General features: G+C 42.6%; 1 protein-coding gene across 1 annotated transcript in view; it reads right to left on the reverse strand.

Annotated features, from left to right (window-relative positions):
* Nucleotides 1-23470, reverse strand: part of LOC136642054 (myosin-4-like) — a 41867-nt gene extending 18397 nt beyond the window's left edge. Inside the window, exons 1-26 of the mRNA XM_066618254.1 lie at nucleotides 23267-23470; nucleotides 21705-21848; nucleotides 21450-21606; nucleotides 20500-20527; nucleotides 20292-20403; nucleotides 19861-19953; nucleotides 19666-19729; nucleotides 19466-19564; nucleotides 19263-19366; nucleotides 18843-18981; nucleotides 17633-17751; nucleotides 15402-15551; nucleotides 15120-15290; nucleotides 13634-13943; nucleotides 13048-13121; nucleotides 12666-12753; nucleotides 12308-12425; nucleotides 10642-10765; nucleotides 9058-9194; nucleotides 7995-8250; nucleotides 6224-6466; nucleotides 4648-4824; nucleotides 2839-2984; nucleotides 2661-2751; nucleotides 616-1005; nucleotides 357-483 (exon numbers count right to left, since the gene is read on the reverse strand). Coding sequence (XP_066474351.1) covers nucleotides 357-483; nucleotides 616-1005; nucleotides 2661-2751; nucleotides 2839-2984; nucleotides 4648-4824; nucleotides 6224-6466; nucleotides 7995-8250; nucleotides 9058-9194; nucleotides 10642-10765; nucleotides 12308-12425; nucleotides 12666-12753; nucleotides 13048-13121; nucleotides 13634-13943; nucleotides 15120-15290; nucleotides 15402-15551; nucleotides 17633-17751; nucleotides 18843-18981; nucleotides 19263-19366; nucleotides 19466-19564; nucleotides 19666-19729; nucleotides 19861-19953; nucleotides 20292-20403; nucleotides 20500-20527; nucleotides 21450-21606; nucleotides 21705-21848; nucleotides 23267-23470 — 3865 coding nt within the window. The remainder of the gene's footprint in view (nucleotides 1-356; nucleotides 484-615; nucleotides 1006-2660; nucleotides 2752-2838; nucleotides 2985-4647; nucleotides 4825-6223; nucleotides 6467-7994; nucleotides 8251-9057; nucleotides 9195-10641; nucleotides 10766-12307; nucleotides 12426-12665; nucleotides 12754-13047; nucleotides 13122-13633; nucleotides 13944-15119; nucleotides 15291-15401; nucleotides 15552-17632; nucleotides 17752-18842; nucleotides 18982-19262; nucleotides 19367-19465; nucleotides 19565-19665; nucleotides 19730-19860; nucleotides 19954-20291; nucleotides 20404-20499; nucleotides 20528-21449; nucleotides 21607-21704; nucleotides 21849-23266) is intronic.
* Nucleotides 23471-25101: the final 1631 nt, after the last annotated feature.

Below are 25101 nucleotides of genomic sequence, written 5' to 3' on the forward strand. Positions count from 1 at the left end.
AGGCAGATAGGGCTAGTTCTGATACTGGCATTTGGGTAGTGTCTGAGAATTATGATTTTGAGAAGCCCCATTCCTGTGGAGAAAAAACCCTAAATCAGAATACCCAATATTCCAGATTTCCAGGAGACACAATTGGAGAGACAAATGCAATTCCCAGCTCTTGAATCAAAAATACATGGAGGAATTAATGTACAATATTCACAAAAGCCTTTTGTTCTGTGGATGATGGAACGTTTTCCCATATCTTTAAGAATCTTTAAGACAGACGTGTTCAGGTACAGACAATGTAAATGCCAATCACTAGCCTAGTATATTAGGATAATGCTTGGTATTATTCCAAAGGTGGCTAAACTCACCATTTTCTGTGTGCAGCCGTGCCTTCTGAGTGTTTAGATCATTGATCAACCGTACATGTTCTTCCTCTTTTGTTTTGATTTCATTGAACTGATCTTCAAGAGCTCGGCACATCTTTTCCAGATTACTCTGAAAACATTAAAATAAGTGTAATGATATTATAGTATCATTATATACTATAGGACTATATATCATATAATAGTATCTATATATCAAAAATGATAGGGCAAGTCACAATGGAAGATAGAGCTGACTGTCTACCTTGGCTTTGGATACAGTCTCCATGTTGCTAGCCAGGTCATCAATCTCCATCTTCAACTCACTCTTCTCCTTCTCCAGCTTCTGTTTCACACGCTGCAGGTTATCAATTTGTTCCCCCAGCTCAGCTGCACTGTCTGCATGCTTCTTGCGGAGGGCGGCTGCTGTGGCTTCATGATGCAGGGTGGCCTCTTCAAGGTCCCGGCGCATCTTCTGGAATTCTACCTCACGCTTCTTGTTCATCTCAATCTGAGCTGCTGTTGCCCCACCAGCCTCCTCTAGTCGCTCACTGATCTCTTCCAGTTCCCTGGAGAGGTCGGCCCGCTGCTTCTCTGCTTTGGCCCGAGATGCACGCTCAGCCTCTATCTCTTCCTCCAGTTCTTCCATACGGGCCTTTGGGAAATAGATTGTAGGTCTGAGTTGGGCATGTCTAGGGATAACACCTAATGCATTATTCTTTCCACACATAAATAAAATTTAATATGTACTTTGAACATGTACTCAGTTTATGTAGACTAAGGGTACAGTCAGCTGTGGTTACAGTGTTTAGATCTGTGGGCATGATCTATCCAAAGTTGGGTATTTTTAAGTTGTGTTGATTTTAGTGGAAGACTATACTAAAACAATACTAAAAGTGGTTATGGACAAGAAAGATGGGAAGAAAAAGAAGACCTGTCACAGGTTGATCCCCAGTCCTGACATGTAATTTACTGGCTGCATAGTGGCAGGCCTGAAGCCTTGGCCAGAGCAAGCCAGCACAGCACCCTGGGAACTTGGAGCTGATGCAACATCGGGTGATGTGCATCAGGTGACATAATGTGAGTGTGTGAGCGTGTGACAGCACCTGCATAGTCAGCATGACTGTGCAGTATTTCCTACACTCTGATTGGTTGCAAGAAGTATAAGTTCCTGCAGGGGCAAGCAAAAGGTGTGGGAGATGCAGAGTAGTGTTGAGCCGGAGGCTACGTCCGTTGGAATTGAGAATCGTGTACTGTATGTACCATTTGGACTGTAAATATTTGTATATAGTAAAGAAGGAGTGTGGTGGAGAACTTCTGCCTTTGAGTCCTTCTTTCTCGCCGGGAGCAGAGAGCGCTCCGACCTTGGGAGATAGGCACAATAACAACTGGGTAGCTATCTGTGTGCCACGCCGTCAGCGGAGCTCCAGCAGCAGATATCGGAGTCCCAGCGGCCTGAGCACAGCAGCTCGCAACATGACCATATGTCAAACTGCCACTTAAATAGTAGAACTTAAAAGTACCTAGCTTTAAAAGTGAAAAGTACCAGACTACCTATGGCATTAAAACTGTTCTCAGAAGACAGGTGGAATGCGGGAGTGGATTAGAAGTGGTCCTTTTATCTAGAAAAATTAGCCATTCCAGACCCAGGAGTGTGGTGTGCAATGAAGGGGTTGATCTTTTCCACCTGTGCTGGTTTTGCACAGCTCAGAAATTGGGGTTTGTCTCCAAAGCAGGTGTTTGCAACAATTTTTACATATAAAAGGACTTCTTCTAGCTGGAGTGATGTCTGAGGTAAGCTAGGTCAGGCTGAGAGATCATATCCATTAGAAGACTCCTGGGCAGTTTGTCACCTGAATTCTCAGTCCTAGTGGCGCTCCCAGTGGCCAGTGTGCCATCAAAGATACAGCAGCTTGTCTAACGATGGGTTAAATGTCCTGTGTAGTTTAGCCCTTGGTAGTGACTGTATAATCCAACAGTTCAAAAATATCATCTTATTATGGCTAAAATACCTGTATGAGTAGTCAATATATTTTTAAAAGTGCAAATATAGTTTTTTTTTTAACTATTAAATATTTCAGGCTATGACATTGGCCATAAATATATGCTAATACCAGAATTTTCCTGTATATTTTGGTTAGACATAAGGAGACACTAGCAGTCTTATTTCTTAAGGTCAGTGATTGTATGTGTCTTAAGTAGGAGTACAATTTGAGAATCACAGCAAAAATACCACCAAGGAATATACACCAGGGTTCGTATGACTTTAAACTGAGATTTCCTGTGCACAAAAAGGTACATATGGTTCACCTGTAGCTCTTTAATCTTTTTCTGCAACTGAGAGCATTGAGCTTGTTCATCTTCTATTTTGCCTTGCAACTGACTGATTTCAAACTCTTTCCTGAAAAAGGAAAAAAATGGAGAGTAAGGTTTCCTAGGGGAACAGTCAAATTTAGGACCCAAATACACATTAAAATCTTAAGTGTACTTTTTCAGTTTGTCATCCATTTGCTGCTTGTCATTCTCGAGATCCATGATGGATTCCTGAGACATTTTCAGATCTCCCTCCAGCTTCCTCTTAGCTCTCTCAAGATCCATGCGAAGCTTCTTCTCTTGTTCCAGAGACCCTTCAAGCTAAAACAATACAGGGACATTTGAACAGCAGATTTAAGATTAGTGCTCAAGGAAAGGATGCTGTAAATATATATAAAAATATTAGGACCAGTGACTAGACATGTCTCAGGCAGACTTTCCTAAGCCTTAGTGCTTCTAAGTTCATATGAGGACTACGGTACGACAGTCAAATTCAGCCTGTGGATTAATCACAAAGATCAACAAATATCAGCCAAACAGTACTATAGACCAGTGTTTCTCAAACTGTGAGCTGGGACCCACCAGGTGGGTCGCAAGCCAATTTCAGGTGGGTTCCCATTCATTTCAATATTTTATTTTTAATATATTACACTTGATGCTCCCATGGTATGTGACTGCATTTGGGGAAATGTTAGACCTGTACTTTTAACAAGCTACTATGTATATTCTTTTAACAATGATAGTCAATGGAACTTACTGCTGGGTAAGTGTGGATAGGATTACAGCCTAGGATTGGTAAAAATGTTCCTGCTTGATGATGTCATTTCCAGTCATGACATCCCTTCCAGTAGGTCCTGACAGATTCTCATTCTAAAAAGTGGGTCCCAGTTCTAAATGCGTGAGAACCACTGCTATAGACTATGTCAGAGGTTTCTCACAGTGATGACCTTGAGATTTGTTAATACCTGGTTCACGAATTGCATTTACCTTACCTGCAATGGGCAAATGTAATTTCACAGAACTGTACTGTGACTTTGTACGTATGCTGCAAGGGTGGGGCACAATGATATAAACATATTTCACAAAGGCAAACCAAACAAGTTGAGTGGCTGAGAAAATTAGATCCTTTGTGTGTACTTGTGTCTGTGCAGGGTGGAGGAACCCTTATTGATGCTGTGCTAGTTTGTGCAGATGGATGACTGATGCGATCTCATTAAGGAGACCCAGACATGGGGAAGATCCATCTGATGTCCCCAACCCCCTCTTGCAGCTCTGGTGAAGCAGAGATATTCTCCTCTGTTAAAGGTTGATTTACTTTGGCTGTGTGTTGCATGAACAACATGGGTCTCTGAACCTCTGCATTGCAATTGCCAAGCAGCAGTGTGAGAATGCACGCGTGCAAAAAAAATGCAGATCAAATTAGAACGCTTGAAAAAAGCAATTTTTGTTCAAGAATGTCCCGGTGACACAATTGGTAGCATAGATATAGTTCAAGCTGAGGACAAGGTTGTCTATCCCCAATTTTCTTCTAATCATCTACTGGCAGTGTCTTAATTGGCCATCTTTCTACTATTCTCTAAACATGATAAAATCCATCTGTGCTATTGCAATGAGTGAAAAGAAAATGACAAAAATATGCTTAAAGTGACAACTGATGTTGCTTTGGAACAAACAAACAGGACCTCCAGAGAAGATGGCAGTGGAAAATATGTTCCTTTTAAACCAATTAAATGAGCATTACACTGCACAGACCCTGTGCTTTTACTGGCTTCATGATATTTGAGAGCAGATGATGGCAAGCATCTGACTGCTACAAAAAAGACCTGGCAGGTTCAGCATGGATTCCAATCAGCACAGATACAGTATCAGTACAAGAATGTAAAAGTATATAACTAGAAATATGTAAAACTTCTCTCCACCAGTGGCCTTTCTGTCCTCCCAAAGCAATGTCTCTGTTTACTTTTTTGCTGAAAGGTTCTCTTACGTCATCTACTTGCTGTTCAAGTTTGGATTTTGTTTTAGACAGAACATTGACTTTGTCTTCTTCTGCCTGGAGATCATCTAAGGTCTGCTGGTGGGCCTCTTGGAGAGTTTTCTTCTCTTTGGACAGCTTGGAGATGTTTTCATCTAAAGCTGCCATCTCCTCTGTAAGATTTTTAACCTACAAAACAAAACACATCAATTTAGTGGAGTTTCTGGTCTACAGCAGGTGGGGAGGAGGCAAGAAACAGGGGTGGAGAGACTGTGGGGGGGGGGTGTATCCAGTGGCCACGGCACGCACCTGCTCCTATCTCCACTTTTTGCAGCCTCCCTGCCCTTTTCTCTCCTTGGACTTTCTGGTGCAAGTCCAAGGAGACCCACTGTGAAGTGGGAAGCTTATGAAGGGATAAGTGGAAATAATTTTACTTTCTGAAACCTTCCAGTCTACACCCACTGCTGGATACAGCACGCTCGTTTTGGGTGCAGCTGCATTGGCAGGGGTGAGGTGGAGGAAGGATAAGATTGGGCCCTAGATGAATGAACAAACAAATAAGCAAAGCTATAATATGATAATGCAGGGGTGGGCAAACATTTTGGCAGGAAGGCCACATCTCTCTGTCACTGTGTCGAGGGCCTGGGAAAAAATAATTAAATTACACTTCAAATCTGAATAAATTTACATAAATGCATATATTAGAGACGGAATTTATACAAATGGATTTTACTGAGCTTATTTATAAATACACATGATAATTATAATACAGGCATGTAGAACCACATGTGAACTATGCCACATACCTCTTGCACAGTGAAAACATACAGACCAAGCCAGAAACACATGGAGACATAAGTTATTCAGAAGTAAGGGGTGGGGGGTTAAAATAATGCCCAGAGAAAAGCAGAAAACACATGGAGACTATAAAAGGCCTTGCTCTAATTTGGCCCTCAGCTCATGTCTGGTGGTAGTGACTGGCAGTCACAGGCCAGCGCAGGCTCTAACAGTCCCTGATGGGTCAGAGGTTCATTGGAAATTGGGAGCTCCCTGCAGGCCGGATATGGGGTTCCAGGGGCTGCAAATGGCCCACCAGCTGGGGCTTGCCCACCCCTGCGATAACGCATAAGATGATTAAAAGTGCTAAGCTCCACTTGAGGTGCAAGTTGTTTCTAAAACTGCAATAGATTAATCACACTCAGCCTAGACATGAAGAAAGAAGACTATTTTTTTCATGTAAGGAGCACACAACCTGGGAATAAAGTTCTATGTTAGCGAGTTTTATTTTTAAAAGAAAAGAAAGATTTCTTTTCCACCCAATCTCAAGGATTCCATGCAAGAGTAACTTGCCTGAGACCACCTAGTTTGCTTTATGGCAGCGTAGAATGTTATCCTGGTTACCTCATATCCAAGCCTAACTCCAGCTACTGTCACACAGTGGTTGAACAAATGAGCCAGCAGCCAAAACCCCTTATCTTGGGTTTAGCAAGGGATTGGCTTCTTCCTGTTTCTATTGATTAGGCTGGTTCCTTAATATTTACTGTTATGAAAAAAATAGGACCAGCATGACTCTTTAGTCTCTTTTCACCTTGTTTTCTGTTGCGTGCTTCTCCTTTTCAACCTTGGCCAGTGTTAGCTCAAGATCATCAATGTCTTTCTTCAGCTCTGAGCACTCATCTTCCAATTTCCTTTTCTTGGCCGTCAATTCAGCATTCATTTCTTCTTCATCTTCTGCTCGTTCAGTGAGCTCCTTGATTTTTGCTTCCAACTGGATTTTGGTTTTGATCAGCTGGTCACATCTCTCTTCAGCGTCAGCTAAGCTTTCACTTTCCTGTAGAAACATGAGAGAAGTTTCGGCATACTGTCATAGCAATCAGAGGAAGTATGCCTGTTTGTACTGCCAAGAAACTCTCTGTCAGGTGGCAATGGATGTTAGGATGCTCTTGGCAAAGGCAAATCTGCAGAATACCAACAGGCATGCCAGTAATAGCATACTGTATACAACAGCAAATGTCTATAGCTCATTCATTGTCCAAGTAAATCATCAGGGCCAAACAACAATTTTGTGGAATGTCCACTTTGGCCTTTGTGTGCTTGTTTTGTAGCTGTTGTTCAAAATCAGCCACAGGAGTGGGGCCAATGGGGGGGGGGGGAGAATAGTAGTTCTAGGGTGGCACAGATTTGGAATGGGACCATATTAGAGACAAGGGTTAAAGCCACGCATGCCTCTTCAAACATCTGCTGTTTTTTCCCCTCCATATTTACTTCCTTCCTTTCTCATCTTTGCCATTAGATGAGTGCCTACCTGGCCAGTAACCCACACTGTAAGCATCCCTCCAACAGGAAACTTCCTTGTTAATTGTTATAGGACAAGATAAAGCATCTTACCTTTCAATGGTTCATCTATGTGTGTGAAGACTGTACGTACAGAACACATTCTGTCATTAAATATCAATTATGTGGCAACAACTTAGCCTGGCTGATTGTGGAAGGATTTCTTTCCTTTGCATATGGGCTATGTGCTCCTGCCAGCCTGCCAACCTGATTGGTGGGCCAAACTGCTCAGAAGCTGAGAGCCTGAGGGCCGGATAAAAAGCTTTCGAGGGCCACATCCGGCCCCTGGGCCTTATGTTTGACACCCCTGGTCTAGAATTTCCTAGGGCAGTGTTTCTCAAACTATGGGTCAGGACCCACTAGGTGGGTTGCAAGCCAATTTCAGGTGGGCCCCCATTCATTTCAATATTCTATTTTTAATATATTACACTTGATGCTACTATGGTATGTTACTACATTTGGAGAAATGTGACACATCTGTACTTTTAACAGACTACTATGTATATACTTTTAATAATGATAGTCAATGAGACTTACTACTGGGTAAATGTGGGTAGAATTGCAGTCTAGAATTGCTGAAAATTTTCCTGCTTGATGATGTCACTTCTGATCATTACAACACTTCTGGTGGGTCCCAACAGATTCTCATTCTATAAAAGTGGGTCCCGGTAGTGAGAACCACTGTCCTAGGGAGTGATAACACCTCCTTTTTATCCTATGTGATATCAATTCAGATCTCTCTCCCTCTCCCTCCCTCCACTCTCACACACATAGATCACAGCTTATTTTTAACAAAACAAAACAAAACAAAAAACAACTCCAAGATCAAACTGCAAGTTTGTTTATTTAAAAGATTCTATCCTACCTTTTTCCTCCCAATAGGATCCCCATGACAGCTTATGCTGTTATGTAACAGAAAATTCTTCCCCTTTTCATGTGGTATTCAGGGATGGAAAAGCAATATGTGTTCTCTCCACAAGGTTAACGTGTCAAGAGTAAGAGTAAAGGGAGTGCAGATTACTTACGGATTGAACCTGAAGTTGAAGATCATTCTTCTCTTGTGCCAGAGTCACCATCTTTTCCTCAAGCTCTTTCCGTTTTGCTTCAGATTTTGCAAGCTCTTCCTTAGTTCTCTCAAATTCTTCCTTCATGTTGGCCATCTCCTTCTCTGATTCAGCACTCTTCAGCAAGGGCTTGATCTTGAAATATAGCTTCATCCAGGGCCAGTGCTTGACATTCATGAATGAACGGACATTGTACTGAATGATGTAAATGGATTCCCTGTGAATATATTGAAAGTTACCTTAAGGTGAACATGGCTTCTAATGTGCATGTTCCGTTACTAAGTGGATACACATCTTTGTCAATAAGAATTTGCTATGTTTGGCACTTGCCAAATACAAGAGGGATGTGAGGCAGGTTGCAAAATATCTGTAGTGCACTGTTTCTCAAACTGTGGGTCGGCCTCCACTAGGTGGGTTGCGGGCCAATTTCAGATGAGTCCATTTCAATCTTTTATTTTTAGTATAGTAGACAATGCCACCATGGTATGTGACTGCATTTGGGGAGATCTGTACTTTTAAAAAGCTACAGTGTACATGCTTTTAACAATGATAGTCAACGGGACTTACACCTGGGTAAGTGTGGATAGGATTGAAGCCTAGGATTGTTAAAAATGTTTCCTGCTTGATGATGCCACTTCCAGCCATGTCATCACTTCCAGGTTAATGACATCACTTCTGGTGGGTCCTGACAGATTGCTGTTCTAAAAAGTGGGTCCTGGGCAAAAATGTTTGAGAACTATTGCTAGTGTATTTGAAACATTAAGGAACTAATGAAAATGAACTTTCCAGCCCAAAGTTCAAATGCATATGTTCACATTGATGGTGAGAAATTAATAGTTCAAGTCCTGACCATTGAAAACTCTAAGATTAAAAGTTTGGACTTGATGCAAAGAACAGAGCACAACTCCATATGGCCATGTAATACAGAAGGCAATCCTACTGATAATGTCATTTTCTGGTGTGAATGTAACAGTAAATTTATGTGGGCTGCTCCCTAGTGGCTCAGTGGGAAATTGCTAGTTACCTTCTCGCATTCATCTTTTGGAATTCCACCCTCATGAGATATCCTCTGCACATGGCCTGTGTGTAAGTGATGAGGGCTACCAACTTTTCATCTCTCATCTCTTCCAGCAACCCCAGGAGACCAGCCTTGAAGAACACCTAGAATATTTTGGAAAGGTTAATGCACTAGAAGTAAAATTAATGACATAGTAATAGTATATTACCTGTAGTAATAGTTAGTGGAGACACCTGTGATCATGAAGGAGGTGATCCCTTACCTCTCCTTTGCTGGTAGGGACACAGCAGCAAGTCTAATAAGTTTAACCTCAGCTCAGGCTTGCAACAACAGTGAATCACTCCCATATAGGTGTCATGAATATGTACAGTTCAGGCCTAGTAACATGTAAAGCCTGAACCAAGCTAAAACAGTAACACAGAAGTGGCTTGCAGTCCTAGCTGCTAAGAATTTACAACTCAATGGAAGGTGATTATGTAGCACCTAGGCAGCCAGAAAGACGCCCATCAAGGATGGAATGCAGCTGTAGAACTCCAGGGGGGGAGGGAAGAGCTGAGAGGGTGAGCTTCCAGCCCCACTTCCGGAGGACAGGGTCTTGGGTTTTGGTCTCTTGGTGAGATAGGTGGTGGGTGCACAGCCTGCCCCGCCAGGACCATGTGGCCTTAGGTAACTGATCTGAGAATCTACAAAAGAAGCTGACCCAGGTGAGAGTCAGAGATTAATATAGTTAGCCAGTTAGCTTTGCTGTTTTATGCTGATATGTTTCCTAGAAGTTTTTATGCCTCTAGCATTTGCTGCCTTTTGTAAGTTTTTGTAACCCTATGTACTTAATAAAGTAAAAATCCTTTTACCATGTTGGTTCATTGTCTGTTGGGGACAAAGTTTCAGAATCCTGCCTAGCTGTTCAGCAAGCTACCAAAAATCCTCATTGTGGACTAGTAACTCGAGGACTGAGACTTTAAGTAAAGAAAGTGTTCAGTGCCTACAAGGGATATAGTTAAGCCTAGAGGGTCTCGGTTTCCCTGGACTGAGACACTGGCTGTTACAGGGTGGTGGCAGTACTACTGAACAGGGATCTTTGAGGGCTCTAGGGTTCAGAACCAACAACTCTGAGCACCCCAAAACCCTGGGAGTGAGACCAAGTATACGACAATAGGTAACTCACAGAAAGACCCAAGGATCACTGCTGCTGCACCACAAGCCTGCGTAGTCCAGCTGAATGGGCTTGCAGCAGTGACAACACCCAAGTGATACAGAGTAGTTGACGGTATCCTTCTGTCTCAGGGTGTCTCAGATTTAGCCAAAAGGATACGAGTAAGCATATGAAGCAGATGGAAAAACTGGCCACTTGACAAAATGCTGCCTTGGTAAAGAGATGCAGTGGCAGGTCTCCATACTTCTGGCAAGAGAGGACAGTCACCTAGGTAAGCATCTCTAAAAGGAGATTTGGCAAAAAACTTCAGATATATGACAGGATATCTGAAAGATATATATAAAACTTCAGATATATACGAACTTCTCTTTTTTGGCATTCTCCTCTTGTGTCGTTTATTTAGTATTTCACCTGCCAAACTCCATGTTTGCATTTACCTTAGTGTGGCCAAATCTGTACTGATTGTGGTCAACGTCAATGGAGGAAAGGAGCTTCTCAGAAGCCTTCTTGCTGTCAATAAATTGACCTTCAGGAATTGCAGAGGCATTAAGAATTTTGTATCTGTGATAAGAAGTCAGAAAGGAACAAAAAGGTAGGAGAACAGAGGTCAGCAGCATAAGGCACTCTGGTCTTAATGGGGCAACAAGATCTAAATAGGGAGAACAATAAGATTGTCTGTAACATATTGAGTCACTGTATTGGTTGTTTGATTGATTGATTGACGTAAGCTGTCTAGAGCAGTGTTTCTCCACCAGTGGTACGTGTACCACAGATGGTACTTGAGGTGGTATCCGGTGATGCTCGCGGGATCCCTCAGATCCCTGTCACCTGGCAGTGAGACCAGCAATGCAATGTGACACTCAGTGCTAGGAGGCTCGGCTCGGCGGGCAGAGCTCCAGCTTGCACTTTTTGCATGCTTGAAAAAGCCTTCCCATCCCCCCTGAGTTTCTTAACAGTGTTTGTTGTGTTGCATCTGGCATTCCAATTCTGAAGTAACAGGTGATAACATCACCGCCAGTTACTTCTGGTGGTACTTCTAATAGGTGGACCATGTAAGACAGGGGACAAACATTGAGAAACACTGTCCTAGAGAAATAAGGGGGGGATGGCTTTCACATGAATGCACATATACCAACAGCTCAGTTCTAACAACATTCCAGTGCTGATGCAGCTGCACCCACAGGGCTTGCACTACAGTCTGGGGAGGGAGAGTCATGGAGGCCTCCTCAAGGTAAAGGAATGTTTGCTCCCTTATCTTGGGGCTGGATAGAAGTGTGGGAGTTGCTTTTCCACAGTCATCGCACACTGTTGGACAATGAGTGACTGTGAGCAGAACATTATGAACCAACAATTACAAAGGGCTTCTAAGAACTGCCCCATAAGAACAAATAGGCATTCATAGAAATTAAAAAGAGAGTCAATGTAAATATGCTTCCTAGTGAAAAACATCCCTCATAAAATGAATATTCAGAGAGACCCTTTTCCTAAAGGACCACCTAGGAACATAACTGAATACTGAATTTAAATGTCTGAATGAAACAGCTTGTATTTTTGGCAAAGCTCACGAACAACAAGTGTGAGCACACCATGTACATGTAAGAATCCAATACAGTAGTACCTCTCATAACACTGCTTTCTTTAGCACTGATTTATTACAGTGCTCTCTGTCTTGGTGTGGTTGACAACTGTTGTAGCCAATATGAGCAGTGCATTCTGGGAAGCAGGGGGCCAATCAGCCCCAATTAACTGCCTTATCTTTAACAATATCTCCTGTAGCATTGTTTCACCCAGGACTTGACTTACTGGTAATTTATCACCCACATTTTGGGAAGTATTACTGTACTTCCCAAAGCACAAGTCCTGAAAGATTTATAGCAAAACATAATTAATGCTGTTCATTACAAAGAATCTTGTGACATTTTACGGGTTAATCCATTTATTTCAGCATCAGCTGTCTTGGACTTCAGTCCTCTAACTGCTGCTCACAAAAGCTTATGCTGAAATAAATCGGCCAACCTTAAGGGGCAACAAGACTCTTTGTTGTTTTTGATGAAACAGACCAATTCAGCTCCATCTCTGCAAGACAGTTACATAAGAGTGTACCGTTGCTTAAAGTCAGCGTAGAGGATTCTGCTGGGAAAGCCCTTCCTACAGATCCGAATACCTTCCAGCACCCCATTACACCGCAGCTGATGCATCACCAGGTGATGGTCCATTTCACCTTTTTATCCAGAGGGAAAGAAAGACAGTCAGGGATATCCAACTTCCAGGTACAGTCATTCCTATTTTCTCTAACACTGACAATTATGAGTCACCTGACCTGCTACTGAATGATACACAAGAAATTAATAAGCTAAAGACCGTTAGTTTATTGTACTGTTAATTGATAACTGTAAGCTGTCTTAGGGGGGACTTTGCTGGGCTAGCAGGCAGTGTATAAATCTATTAATACATCACTCACCGGGTGTCTTTGTCTCATTAGGAATCAAACAACGCACAAAATGAGGATGGGTACTTCTCAGATTGGTCATCAGCTTGTTTAAATTCTCCTGTATCAGAGGGAAACGGAAGGGCCTTCAAATGCGAAGCAAACAGAACTGTTTTATATAAGAATCTAAGGGTGCAGTCCTAACCAACTTTCCAGCACTGGCATAGCTGTGCCAGGGGGGCATATGCTGCATCCTGTAGTTGGCGGGGGGGGGTACTCAGTGAGGCCTCCTCAAGGTAAGGCAAGGCAATGTTTGTTCCCTTACCTTGGAGTTGGATTGCCCTTATGTCAATGCTGGAAAATTGGTTAGGATTGAGGCCTATGATATTAAGGGCAGAAATGCAGTGACACATACCCTGAACACAGCAGACACTGTCTGGAAGGAGCCACCCTTCTTCTTGCCACCCTTCTTGCTGCCGCCACTGTCACCTTGAGACAAAATAGTACCATAGTATCACGTATGAGAAAAGAGTACTGATCACACCAAGATCAGTCTCATAAAGGGAACAGATTGATTTGTAGGGAACAGATTGTTATGTCCTGACGGGATAGTCCAGTCAGCCCTCATGCATATACCCATATTTCATTGACATTTGTTTTAAGAGCTGTCATTTAAGGTAATATCCCAGTTTAAAAATAAGAATCATAGAATTGAGGTCTTTGGGGGAAGGGATTATAGTTCAGAGGAGGAAAGGTAGGTAGGAGACTGTAACAAAATGGTTAATAACATCTTTTCCCCTAGGTGCAGATTGCATGAGTTATTTTTTAAAAAGGCTAAAAAAATCATCCTAAATTTATCTGATTTTTTTACTATTAACAGCAAAAAAGAGTAAAACAGTAAAAAGTAATTAAAAGATGGACCTTTTCAAAAGCCAAATATCAGACCATAATAGATGTGAACAAGAAGGAGCAAAACTTTGGCTTTCAAAATTGGTGCTTACCTGCTTCTGTACCAGAGTAGTTGGAATACAGAAAGCACACCAATTTTAATGATGATTTTTGATACAGCCCCACAACAGTTTCATTCAGGGGGTCCTTGTTTTTATCCAGCCAGCCACTGATGTTGTAGTCCACAGTGCCAGCGTAGTGTACCAGGGAGAAGTGAGCTTCAGCCTTGCCCTTGACAGGCTTGGGTTTCTGGAAATTGTTGCTCTTGCCAAGATGCTGGTCATAAAGTTTGTTCTTGAAAGAAGTGTCAGTTGCCTTAGGGAACATGCACTCCTCTTCCAGAATGGAGAAAATGCCCATGGGCTGGCAGAACCAATAGCAGTACACAAAGGGAAACAAATACGTTATTAAATGGCATCCAAGATGAGACAATGTGATTGTCTGTGGAGGATTTTGCTAGAGTAGCGAAGGTGGAAACACCAAACTGCTAGGCCTAATTAACGTGCAGTGCAATCCTATCTTGCTCTGGAACAGGTAGACCAGGAGGCCTGAGCTGTATCCAGTGCAAGATTGGGGCCAGAAGTGGCTCAGCTGGAGGCAAGGGGAAACGCTTTCCCTTACCTCCAGGTAAACCACAACAGCCCCAATGGGTCTCCTTGGACTTATACCACCTACAGAGGTGGCATCAGTCCAAAGAGAACGGAGTGGCTTGTAGCCACTCTGCGCTGCTTAAGGAACAGGGTTGGGATCCGACACAACAGCCGAGTCCCAGCCCTACCTCCCGCTCCCCACCTGCCCTCCCCCTGCCCTGGAATGTCTTCCTCCCGCCTCCTCCCTGCCCTCCCCAGACCCCTGCCTTGGCTGAGCTCAGCCAATGCAACCTTCCCCCCCCCCCAAAGTCAGCTCAGAGACTGGATACAGCCTCCGTGGTCCAGCGCACATCCCTGTGCTGGCCCAGCCAACTCTCGAGGAGGCACAAACGTGCCTTATGACATGTTTGTGACCCTCCTGGGCCGGTGTAAGGGACTTGCGCCAGCCTAAACAAACCTCAGGATTGAGCCCTTAACAAACTCTTCTCCTCAGTCTATTCCTCCCCATTATAAACGGTTCCTGCTCCTTCCTGTCATTAACATCTTCCTACAGATTTATGCATTTAGCCAGATAGGAGTATACTGCTTGCCTTTCCTGCTCTCATCTGTTCCTATATCTCTTTTACATCCTACAATGTTTTCTTGTCTCTCCAGTCTCACTGTTTTTCTATAATCGTATTGACTGCCTGCTGTGCTACCTGCACTGGATTCTGACTTCAGCAAACCTCTTGATCCTGCAGTTCTCATGTCACCATGTTGCTCAGAATTGCCTTGATTTACCCTTCACTGGAAGAGACACACACCCTCCAGGACATGACAAGAACACAACAAAGGAGGATGCCCAGGTGCTGGCACTCATTTGCATTAAAAGAGTTTGGCTAAGAAACATGGAGAATTAAAACAGGAATTGGTAAAATACATTAATGACTCACTAAGAAGCACCTCTCACCTTCTCAATCAGTTCAATGCAGGCAGCCAAGTCCATTCCAAAGTCAATGAACTCCCACTCAATTCCCTCTTTCTTGTACTCCTCTTGCTCCAGCACAAACATGTGATGGTTGAAAAACTGTTGCAGTTTCTCATTGGTGAAGTTGATGCACAGCTGCTCCAGGCTGTTGTACTTCAAACATACAAAAACTCTTGCTTTATTATTTTTTTTTGAAAGAGCACAGAAATTTTGGAATTTTTTGAGCAGATTTAATGATGCTTTTATTTATTGTTGCATACTTACATCAAATATCTCAAAGCCAGCAATGTCCAGCACACCTATGAAATGCTGTCTTTGCTGCTTGGTGTCCAGCTGTTGATTAATGCGAGTTACCATCCACAGAAACATCTTCTCATAGACAGATTTTGCTAGTGCACCCACAGAATTGTACACCTGCCGCAATGAGAAGCAACAGTACATGTTACCAAGAAAGTGCTGCTTCCAATTAATTTACGTATGCAGTTTAAAATGCTGCTTTTGACATTTTATTGTCTTAAGTGACTTGGGTACAGAGTCTCTCAAGGAACTCCTCCCATATGAGCCTTCCCAGCCCCCATTTTCAATGTCAGGATTGTCTGATATTAGGTTGAGAGTGGGTGTCAATGGGCAATTTTCACAATGGAGAGATATGAAAAGGGGTGTGCCCTAGGGGTGTGATCTGTCCTGGGACCAGTGCTTTTTAACCTCTTCATAAATGACCTGGAGACAGGGTTGAGCAGTGAGGTTGCAAAGTTTGCTGACAACACCAAACTTTTCCGAGTGGTGAAGACCAGAAGTGATTGTGAGGAGCTCCAGAAGGATCTCTCCAGACTGGCAGAATGGGCAGCAAAATGGCAGATGCGCTTCAATGTCAGTAAGTGTAAAGTCATGCACATTGGGGCAAAAAATCAAAACTTTAGATATAGGCTGATGGGTTCTGAGCTGTCTGTGACAGATCAGGAGAGAGATCTTGGGGTGGTGGTGGACAGGTCGATGAAAGTGTCAACCCAATGTGCAGCGGCAGTGAAGAAGGCCAATTCTATGCTTGGGATCATTAGGAAAGGTATTGAGAACAAAACGGCTAATATTATAATGCCGTTGTACAAATCTATGGTAAGGCCACACCTGGAGTATTGTATCCAGTTCTGGTCACCGCATCTCAAAAAAGACATAGAGGAATGGAAAAGGTGCAAAAGAGAGCGACTAAGATGATTACGGGGCTGGGGCACCTTCCTTATGAGGAAAGGCTATGGCGTTTGGGCCTCTTCAGCCTAGAAAAGAGACGCCTGAGGGGGGATATGATTGAGACATACAAAATTATGCAGGGGATGGACAGGGTGGATAGGGAGATGCTCTTTACACTCTCACATAACACCAGAACCAGGGGACATCACCAAAATTGAGTGTTGGGAGGGTTAGGAAAGACAAAAGAAAATATTTCTTTATTCAGCGTGTGGTTGGTCTGTGGAACTCCTTGCCACAGGATGTGGTGATAGCGTCTAGCCTGGACACCTTTAAAAGGGGATTGGACAAGTTTCTGGAGGAAAAATCCATTATCGGGTACAAGCCATGATGTGTATGCATAACCTCCTGATTTTAGAAATGGGCTATGTCAGAAGGCCAGATGCAAGGGAGGGCACCAGGATGAGGTCTCTTGTTATCTGGTGTGCTCCCTGGGGCATTTGGTGGGCTGCTGTGAGATACAGGAAGCTGGACTAGATGGGCCTATAGCCTGATCCAGTGGGGCTGTTCTTATGTTCTTATGTTGACTGGCATAGAGGGCACAGAATTTTCAGGGGTGATGCCTCATTCTGGAATGCCATTTCTCGAGTATTTCAGCAGACCTGCATAGTTTTGGCTTTCAGGAAGTTGGATAACTCAGGCTTCAATCATATCCACACTTTCCTGGGAGTAAGCTCCACTGACTATAATGGGACTTACTTCTGAGTAGACATGCATAGGATTGAGCTCTTAAGACTGTTTTGTTGCAGTGAGACTTCAGAGATGTTTACATTTTCTTCTTCAGACTTCATGGATATTCTGTTAGAAACTACTGCCTATGGACTTGTATTATTTATGTGGCTGCTAACTGGGCAGAGGCACCTTTTAAATAGGTGTCCTCTTATATTTAAAAGCGAGAGAACAACTGGCCCTCTTCACCCTAGCGTGGTGTCTTTTCCAGTAGCTGTTACTGGTGCCTCTTCTGCATCTCTTTTTAGATTGTGAGCCCTTTGGGGACAGTGAACTATTTATTGACTTATTTCAACATATAAACCACTTTTTGTGAACTACTTTTTGTTAGTGGTATACAAATATTCTTTGTGGTATACAGATGTTCTTTATAGTAGTGTATTGTGGTGGTTCTATTTTTAATATATTGTATTGTTGGAATTAGTACAAATGACACTAATAAAGTAAAAAATATAGCACTATATCTCCAATGAACACAAATATCCAAATGAAAATGCCATTCCCAGTCTTGTGGCTAATATTACCTGCTGGACATTTTGCCCTTTAGTCACATATTCATTTCCAACTTTTACTCTTGGGTAGCACAAGCCTTTGAGCAAATCTGCAGAGTTCAGGCCCATTAAGTAGCCAACTTTATCAGCCACTAGACGTGAGAAAGGGGAAAAAAATCTTAGGGCAACAATAACTCAATTTTTTCAAATCATTGATAGCTTGGGACATTTAGAAATGACAAACTAGAAATGATCATTTAGAAATGATGAACATTTAGAAGTGATGAAGCCTTCTCCTTAGGAAGGCTTGTTCTAAGTTTTTTTAAATCTTCTTCAGGTGCGAGATGAAAAGTTTTTTATTCTTAGAAACTATTGCTTTAAGCCCCAGTAGAAACTTTTAGAAACTATTGCTTTAAGCCCCAGTAGAGGAGCCTTGCACTTCTGGAACTAGTATTCAGACTGCACAAGGTCATTTATGGCTGCTGCAAAAGGTGGCATGCTGTGGGCTGCAGCTGAATGCTAGTATCCTCACAGTGGCATCTAGCACTGGTAAGTCAGCACAGGGGAAGGGAAGGAGGTGGGGTGGGTGGAATAGTTTGGGGAGGAGGAGGAAGAACGGCTGGAGACTGGGGTGGGGGGATGATTGAGGCCAGGAAGGGGGTAGTATCGATGTCAGTGGCACCACTGATATCCTATCCCCCTTCTAGACATTGATCCCTCTTCCCGTGTCCACTCAGACTTGCACCAGCTAAACTGCTGGCACAGGTCTGAGTAAACAGAGCAGGGCAGTGAGGGCTTGCCCCCAGGCAAGGGAACAAACATTCCCTTACCTGGGGACCTCTGGGACTACCCACTGCAGGATGCAGCACATGGTCTGGTGGCATGGCTGCATCAGCAGGGGGAAGCATTTAGGTAGGTGTGGGATGCCCATGGTTTGCTGTTTGCTGGTGTCTCCAGCCTCCATTCACGGAATAAGCAAAGGCATTCATGCAGAGACAACATTGGGGTTAAAGCTATATCTGTTCCCTGTTCATGGTGACCCCAATCATGCAGACCTAGTCATGGACTTGTTTGAATAGTCTCATCCATGGTTCGCTTTCTTGGTTTTTCTCAGTGAACTACAACAGAACTTTGGAAACATGACACAGAATATTGGGAACTGGATTTAAAACTGATAACGCAACTGACATTTCCCATATATGTGTAAACACCCACGAAAATACACAAAATATGTAATATTTACCTTCGGTGCCATCTGGTTCTGCCTGCTCCTCACGCTGTTTCTGCTTGAATTTCATGTTCCCATAATGCATTACTGCTCCTGTCAGTTTGTAGATTCCTACCTTCTCGTCTGCATTGAAACCCAAGATGTCAATGGCACTCTGAAGACAGGAACAAAAAAAATCCTACTGTTACTGGCCATGTTCTGGGAGATTCATAACAACATGAGAATAAGGAGGAACCAAATATGTGTGCTATGTATATGCTAACTGAGGAATAAGCAACATTTTTTCAGTGATAACATATGGCCATTTGATTCCTGGGCAAATACAGGATCTCTACATTAGAAGCACTTCAGTGAAAGAAAAATATTGGGATCTCTTCATCAACTAATGTGCATTCAGTGTGCAATAAAATGATGAAATCCCTGCAAGGAACTTACATCTGTTGCTAACAGTTCCTCTGCATCATCTATGCTGGCCACAGTAAGTTCTCCCTGACTCACAAATGGGAAATCATAGGGATTGGTGGAAATGAGGAGCAGATCTATAAATAAATAACAGAAACAATCATGCTGGTTTTGTCTTCACAGTCAGGACTGAATAATTTGATGTAGCAAAACAATTTAGCATAGCCTTGGCTTACCAATCAATTCTGGCTTCTTATTTGACATTATTTGGTAAAATATATGGTAACTCCTTTCAGCTGAGAGTTGAAATGTTACTCTGGATTTTTCTAGAAGATCTGAGAGAATTTTAAAAAAATGAAAGCAAATAAGAAAAGGCTGTAATGCTTCCTTGATTATTGTGTTGAATTTACCATGCAGAGATGTGGCTGCCACTCACAGGTTTCAATATCTGCAGAAGCCAGCTTCCCTGTAGTTCCAAAATGAATCCTGATAAATTTACCCTAAAAAATTGAACAAGAGAACCATGAGTATAAACCTTCCCTTATGAACAGGAGGAAGGCATGTTATGTCTTTGACATGTGACCTGCAAGAAATGTTCTATTTCATGAAGCAAGTAATGCATGAAACTTACAAAACGCGAGGAGTTGTCATTCCTCACCGTCTTGGCGTTACCAAAGGCTTCCAACAGAGGATTGGCCTGGATGATTTGATCCTCCAGGTTCCCCTAAGGAAAAAATTAGGATTTTCCTAATAAACTGTGTTTTATGTATACCTGAAAGAGCACAAAAGTTCATAGGTAGCCTTGGGCGTTTCATTAAATTAGACACAGTTTTAAAAAGGTGCCTTCCCTAGCACACTGTTGTTACCCCCAGCGCAGCCCTACTCTATTGTGATACAGAAGAAATGAAGTAAAGGTTCAGCAATGGAATTTCATTCAATTTCATTCTGTCTTCAGCTATCTTTGTTTCAGCCTCTGCTAAGGTTTCAGTGGCTTCCCGATCTTTTCAGAATAACAACAATACAAGACAGCACTTGAAGACTGAATGCTGCAGTGTCAAATACCTGCATTTTTCCAGGCTGAGACTCCTTCTTTTTGTCCCCAGTCACTGCAATTGTTGCAAAGTACTGGATGACACGCTTAGTATTCACAGTCTTTCCGGCACCAGATTCTCCACTGTTGGAACAAAGGAACATGAAGTACATTATAAAAATTAGCAATGTCTACATGGTCCTATTTTCACAGTATGAGGTATTCTGGAAAAATACTCACGTGATCAGAACTGACTGGTTTTCACGGTCTGAAAGGAAAAAGAGAGAGATCCCAGTCAGTTCTATAGTCGTAGCTGAATTCTGTATGGGCCGATTCAAGGATTATGCTTACAGGATAATCCCTAGAAACATTTTATGAATAACTCAGTCCATGTGTATGCTAACAATCTCATCAAAATGTCATCACTTGATCTTCTTCCAAATAATACTTCTTTTTATATGGTTTACTTAGAGCCCTTAGAAATGTTGCCCCTTGCCAGTGCTATCTGGCTAATTTTTTAATTAAGATTTTACTTTTTTAATGCCTAACAGTGGAAAAGAGCATATTCACTGGCACCGTTCAATTTCCTGCACAAAGCAAAATCAACACAGCCCAAACTGATTAGATACCATTGTGATCTTTCTACACACACTTTTGAAGGTACACACGTATAACATTAACCACGTTGTAGTAGCAATGAAACTCATGTTTTAATCATAAAAGAGATGGAAGGACAACAAATTAGCACCAAAGTTATTTCCTTTTTGGCATAGCTGCCAGAATTAAATGCAATTATCACTACATATATAGCGCTGTCAACTTGGTGACAACTGTGCCACAAATGAAGCCCTATGTAAGAGATAGTGCAGTATGCATTGCAATAAATATGCATCCCCTCTGCATATCTGCGCACATGGAAAACTTTGGAGTGGATTTGCCTCCAGTAATCCAAGGAGCAGCCAATATCTCAGTGCTGGAGAAGCAGGCAGGCAGTCTAGACCCACAGAAACTATCTTAGGCAGGTGAGATACATAGAACAGGAAGAAATCAGGGACTGATGAATGAGTAGCAGGGATACGAAAGTGTTAAGGGGCAGCAGAGATGCAGGTAGGATGAAGCAAGACTTCTATCTGTGCCAGATTGGCTTAAGTGTTTATATTTTAGCTGCATATTGATTTCTGATTACTCACCAGTTAACATGAACTGATAGGCATTGTCAGAGATGGAGAAGATATGAGGAGGAGCTTCCTGTCGTTTTTTGCCCCTATAGCCAGTTACTACTTCTGGGTTGTATACCGGCAGCCACTTGTATGGGTTGACAGTAACGCAGAAAAGACCTGAGTATGTCTGTATAAAAAGTGGACAGTACATTGACAGTACATAATGTTACATAGCTGCTGGACTGAAAAGAAAAAAAAATGGGCTAAACTTTAACCCATACTCACGTAGATCATCCAAGATGCATAACGCTCTTTGAGGTTATAGAGGACAGCAGGCTCATGGAGGTGGGTCATCATAACCATGTCCTCAATTTTATCAAACTTGGGCGGGTTCATGGCAAAGACTTGATCTTCCTTAACCATCACCGTCTGGGGGAGAAAAGGGAATATAAAAGTTCTGTTGAACAATCCTAAGCAAGGAAGTATTTTGAGGTAGGTCAGAAATATCCAACTGGAGGTCATAAGACAATATATCTATCTATTTTCTAGTCCACTGTTTCTCAACGTTTGTTCCCAAACATACTATTTCATATGGCCCACCTATTGGAAGTACCACTGGAAGTAAGTTGCAATGATACCATTGCCTGTTCTGGGTTGGGAGGCCAGATGTGACACGACAAACACCAGTAAGAGGCTCAGGGTGAACAAGAGAACTTTTCCAAGTGCGGAAAACCATGCTTTGGAGCGCTTTCTGCCGAGCTGAGCCTCCTGCTGTTGTGTCACTTTCCTGGTCTTGCTGCCAGGTGGCAGGTGTCCAGGGGTCGTGGGGTCCCATGAGTAACACCCGACACCACCTCAAGTAGCACTGGTGGTAGCCATACCACTGGTTGAGAAACACCTTTCTAGTCCCTACTGGCTTTTCCAAAATGTTTTCAAGTTGTGAGAAGTGGGTATTCTTTGCTTTAAAGCTCAGTGCCACATTGTAAAACAATCACCAGCAAAAATTTGGGTGTGGTGGTGAAAGGGGTATTTTCATGTAGTTATTAGTCAACATAAACTTCACCCACAAAACCTTTTCCATTTTTGGTTAGGGTTGTTTGCTACCAAACTGTTCCTTATCTCTGCTGCTCCAGAAGGTCTTTTTACTTCTTCAGCACCATGTGATCCCAGCTAATTTGGGATCATGCCATGAATACAATACTACTGTTATTCTATAGTATCCTTATTCTATAATATAGTATTATAACCATCAGTGCCTTGGGCTGGAGCCTGCTACATAATTCACCACTGCTACTGTCAATATTCCTATGTGGCAGCAACAAAAGTGATGGGAAGAATTTCTCCTGGGAGGATGAGCCAGGCTGTGACTTATTCTTGAGAACAACAGGCTCCTTACTGAAGAATGCATATAGGGTGATATGCCCATACACTGTGCAGTGCTAGCCAAAACACCCCAGTTCTGTTGACTGAAAGCACAGTGCAGACAGCTATACTTTTTGGAATCAAAATTTTGAACTGTTTTAACCTTTTTCTTTTTTCTGTAAAAATTACACTGAAGATAAAAAGGAAGCAGCCTTATGGGAGGCGTGACTATTAACACTACATCTTTCTTTGACATTTTGTAGCACGTCCATGTCCTTATTTGTATACAATGCTGTGCCTGAGCACATCTGCTCCATATCTGTGAAGTCCTGACTGTAAGACTGTGCCAACTTTATAATGTTGCCATCCAACCCAACCCCCTGGCCACTGTCTGGAATATACACCAGCCTCTGAGGCTGCAGAAGTTGGACATTCCTGAACTAAGTGAACATTCAACCAAGTGGGTACATTACATTCCAACTTACACGATCGTCTAGAGTTTTGACAGTGACTTTGCCAGCTTCTCTGCTCTCGATTTTGCCTTTGACATACATTTCTTTTTCATCCACCACAAAGCAGGCTGCTTTAGCATCAAATGGACGGTTCTGGGCCTCAATTCTCTCCTTCTCTGGTTTCCGAAGAAAAGGAGCTGCTTCTCCAAACACTGCCATTTCAGCGTCTGATGTCATGATTGTAGGTTGGCTGAAGGGATTAAAAGAAGTATTAGCTGTCATTCTATGTGGCATTATCTATCTGGACTATCAAAATGACTGCAGTAACACCAGTACTTCTGGGTATTGGTCATGTACCAGCATTGACATTCCCTCTATTAGTATTAAGTGTGTACTCAGCACTAATGAAAGTAAGAAAATATGCACAACTGAATGTTAAAGATTATTTTTTTCTACATAACAAGTAGTAGTCCTTTGCAGCAGTGGTCCTAGCACTGGGCAAATGGGGCAAATTCCCCAGGTGCTAAGCCAGTGTGCCTCTCAGACCACACAAGACGCCTCCTGACGTGGTCAGAAACTGCACTTCCAGGTTTCCAGAATGGCAACGCGAAGAAGCCTCACAAAGCTTTCCCAGTCGGCTATAAGGTTGTGCAAGTCTCCTTCACACTTCAGAGGTAGGGGACCAGTGGCTTTGTGTGCAGGGGGATGGCATTTTTCATGGAGGGGTAATTTCACAGACCTTTGCCCCAGGAGCAGGGAGGGGGAGTCCACCACTGATCCTTTGATTTGGATAGAAAGACTGTTGTACCCATTGTATGGGTATTATAACCCATACCCATAACTCTATGACCAAGCCCAAACATTTGGCAGCATTTTTTCTTTAGCTTTCAAATAACTCACAACATATCTATAAGTAGGGTTGATGTCCAAAAAATTAAGTGATTGCATTGAAGACTCTTCCAAAACGTTATTAAAGCCATTTCTGCCCAGTGTTGCATATGCGCAACTGGGATGAAATGTGTACACCTGTGGGCCAGGCAAAAACAGGTTAAAATTGAGTGGCACAATCAACAAAATTAGGTAGTGGCTCCTTCCTATTCCCACAGTACTGTATTTCACATTTTTGGTGTGTATGTTTCTACTTCAAAATTTACTAACAGTTTCAAAATAGTCAATTTTTTAATTTTGTAAATTTATGAAACAGTTGAACGTTTTTATTCATAACAGGACTTTAACAGCATGTTTCCTTGAAACAGATATCTATGGTCCTGACTAGAAGGTAAACCTGGCACAATGCAGTCCTCTTTAAAGCACATGTAATTTCTATAAATAACTGTTCATGCTAAACATATAAACCATGTAATATACGTAAGTTTGCTACTCTGAAGGTGGTCAAACCTTTTGGGACTCCCTAAGAGGAAAAGAACAACCCCCCCCCCCCGCCCAATAGAAATATCAAATTGCTCCAGAAGACTAAAAGGGCCCAATCTTATCCAACTTTCCAGTACTGATGCAGTTATGCCAATGAGGTGTGTGTCACATCCCGAGGTGAAGGGCAGTCACCTCGGGGCTGCATCAGTGCTGGAAAGTTGGATAGGACTGGGCCGTCACCCACATGCATTCACTCTCTCATTCCCCCCCCATCAATTATACATATAAACAAACCATTGCTCCACTTAGCTCAGTATTATCTATTCTCCCTAGCAGTAACTTTCTGAGTACTCATGCAAAGAGTCTTCTCCAAGCCTGCTATCTCAGGTTCCTTTTTAAATGAAGATGGTAAAGACTGAATCCAGGACCTTTCACATGCAAGGGTATATGGTTTTCTACTGAGCTATAGGAAAGGTTCTGCTAACTATGCTGCCCTT

The sequence above is a fragment of the Tiliqua scincoides genome, chromosome 2, assembly GCF_035046505.1.
Source record: "Tiliqua scincoides isolate rTilSci1 chromosome 2, rTilSci1.hap2, whole genome shotgun sequence".
In the NCBI taxonomy this organism is placed as follows: domain Eukaryota; kingdom Metazoa; phylum Chordata; class Lepidosauria; order Squamata; family Scincidae; genus Tiliqua; species Tiliqua scincoides.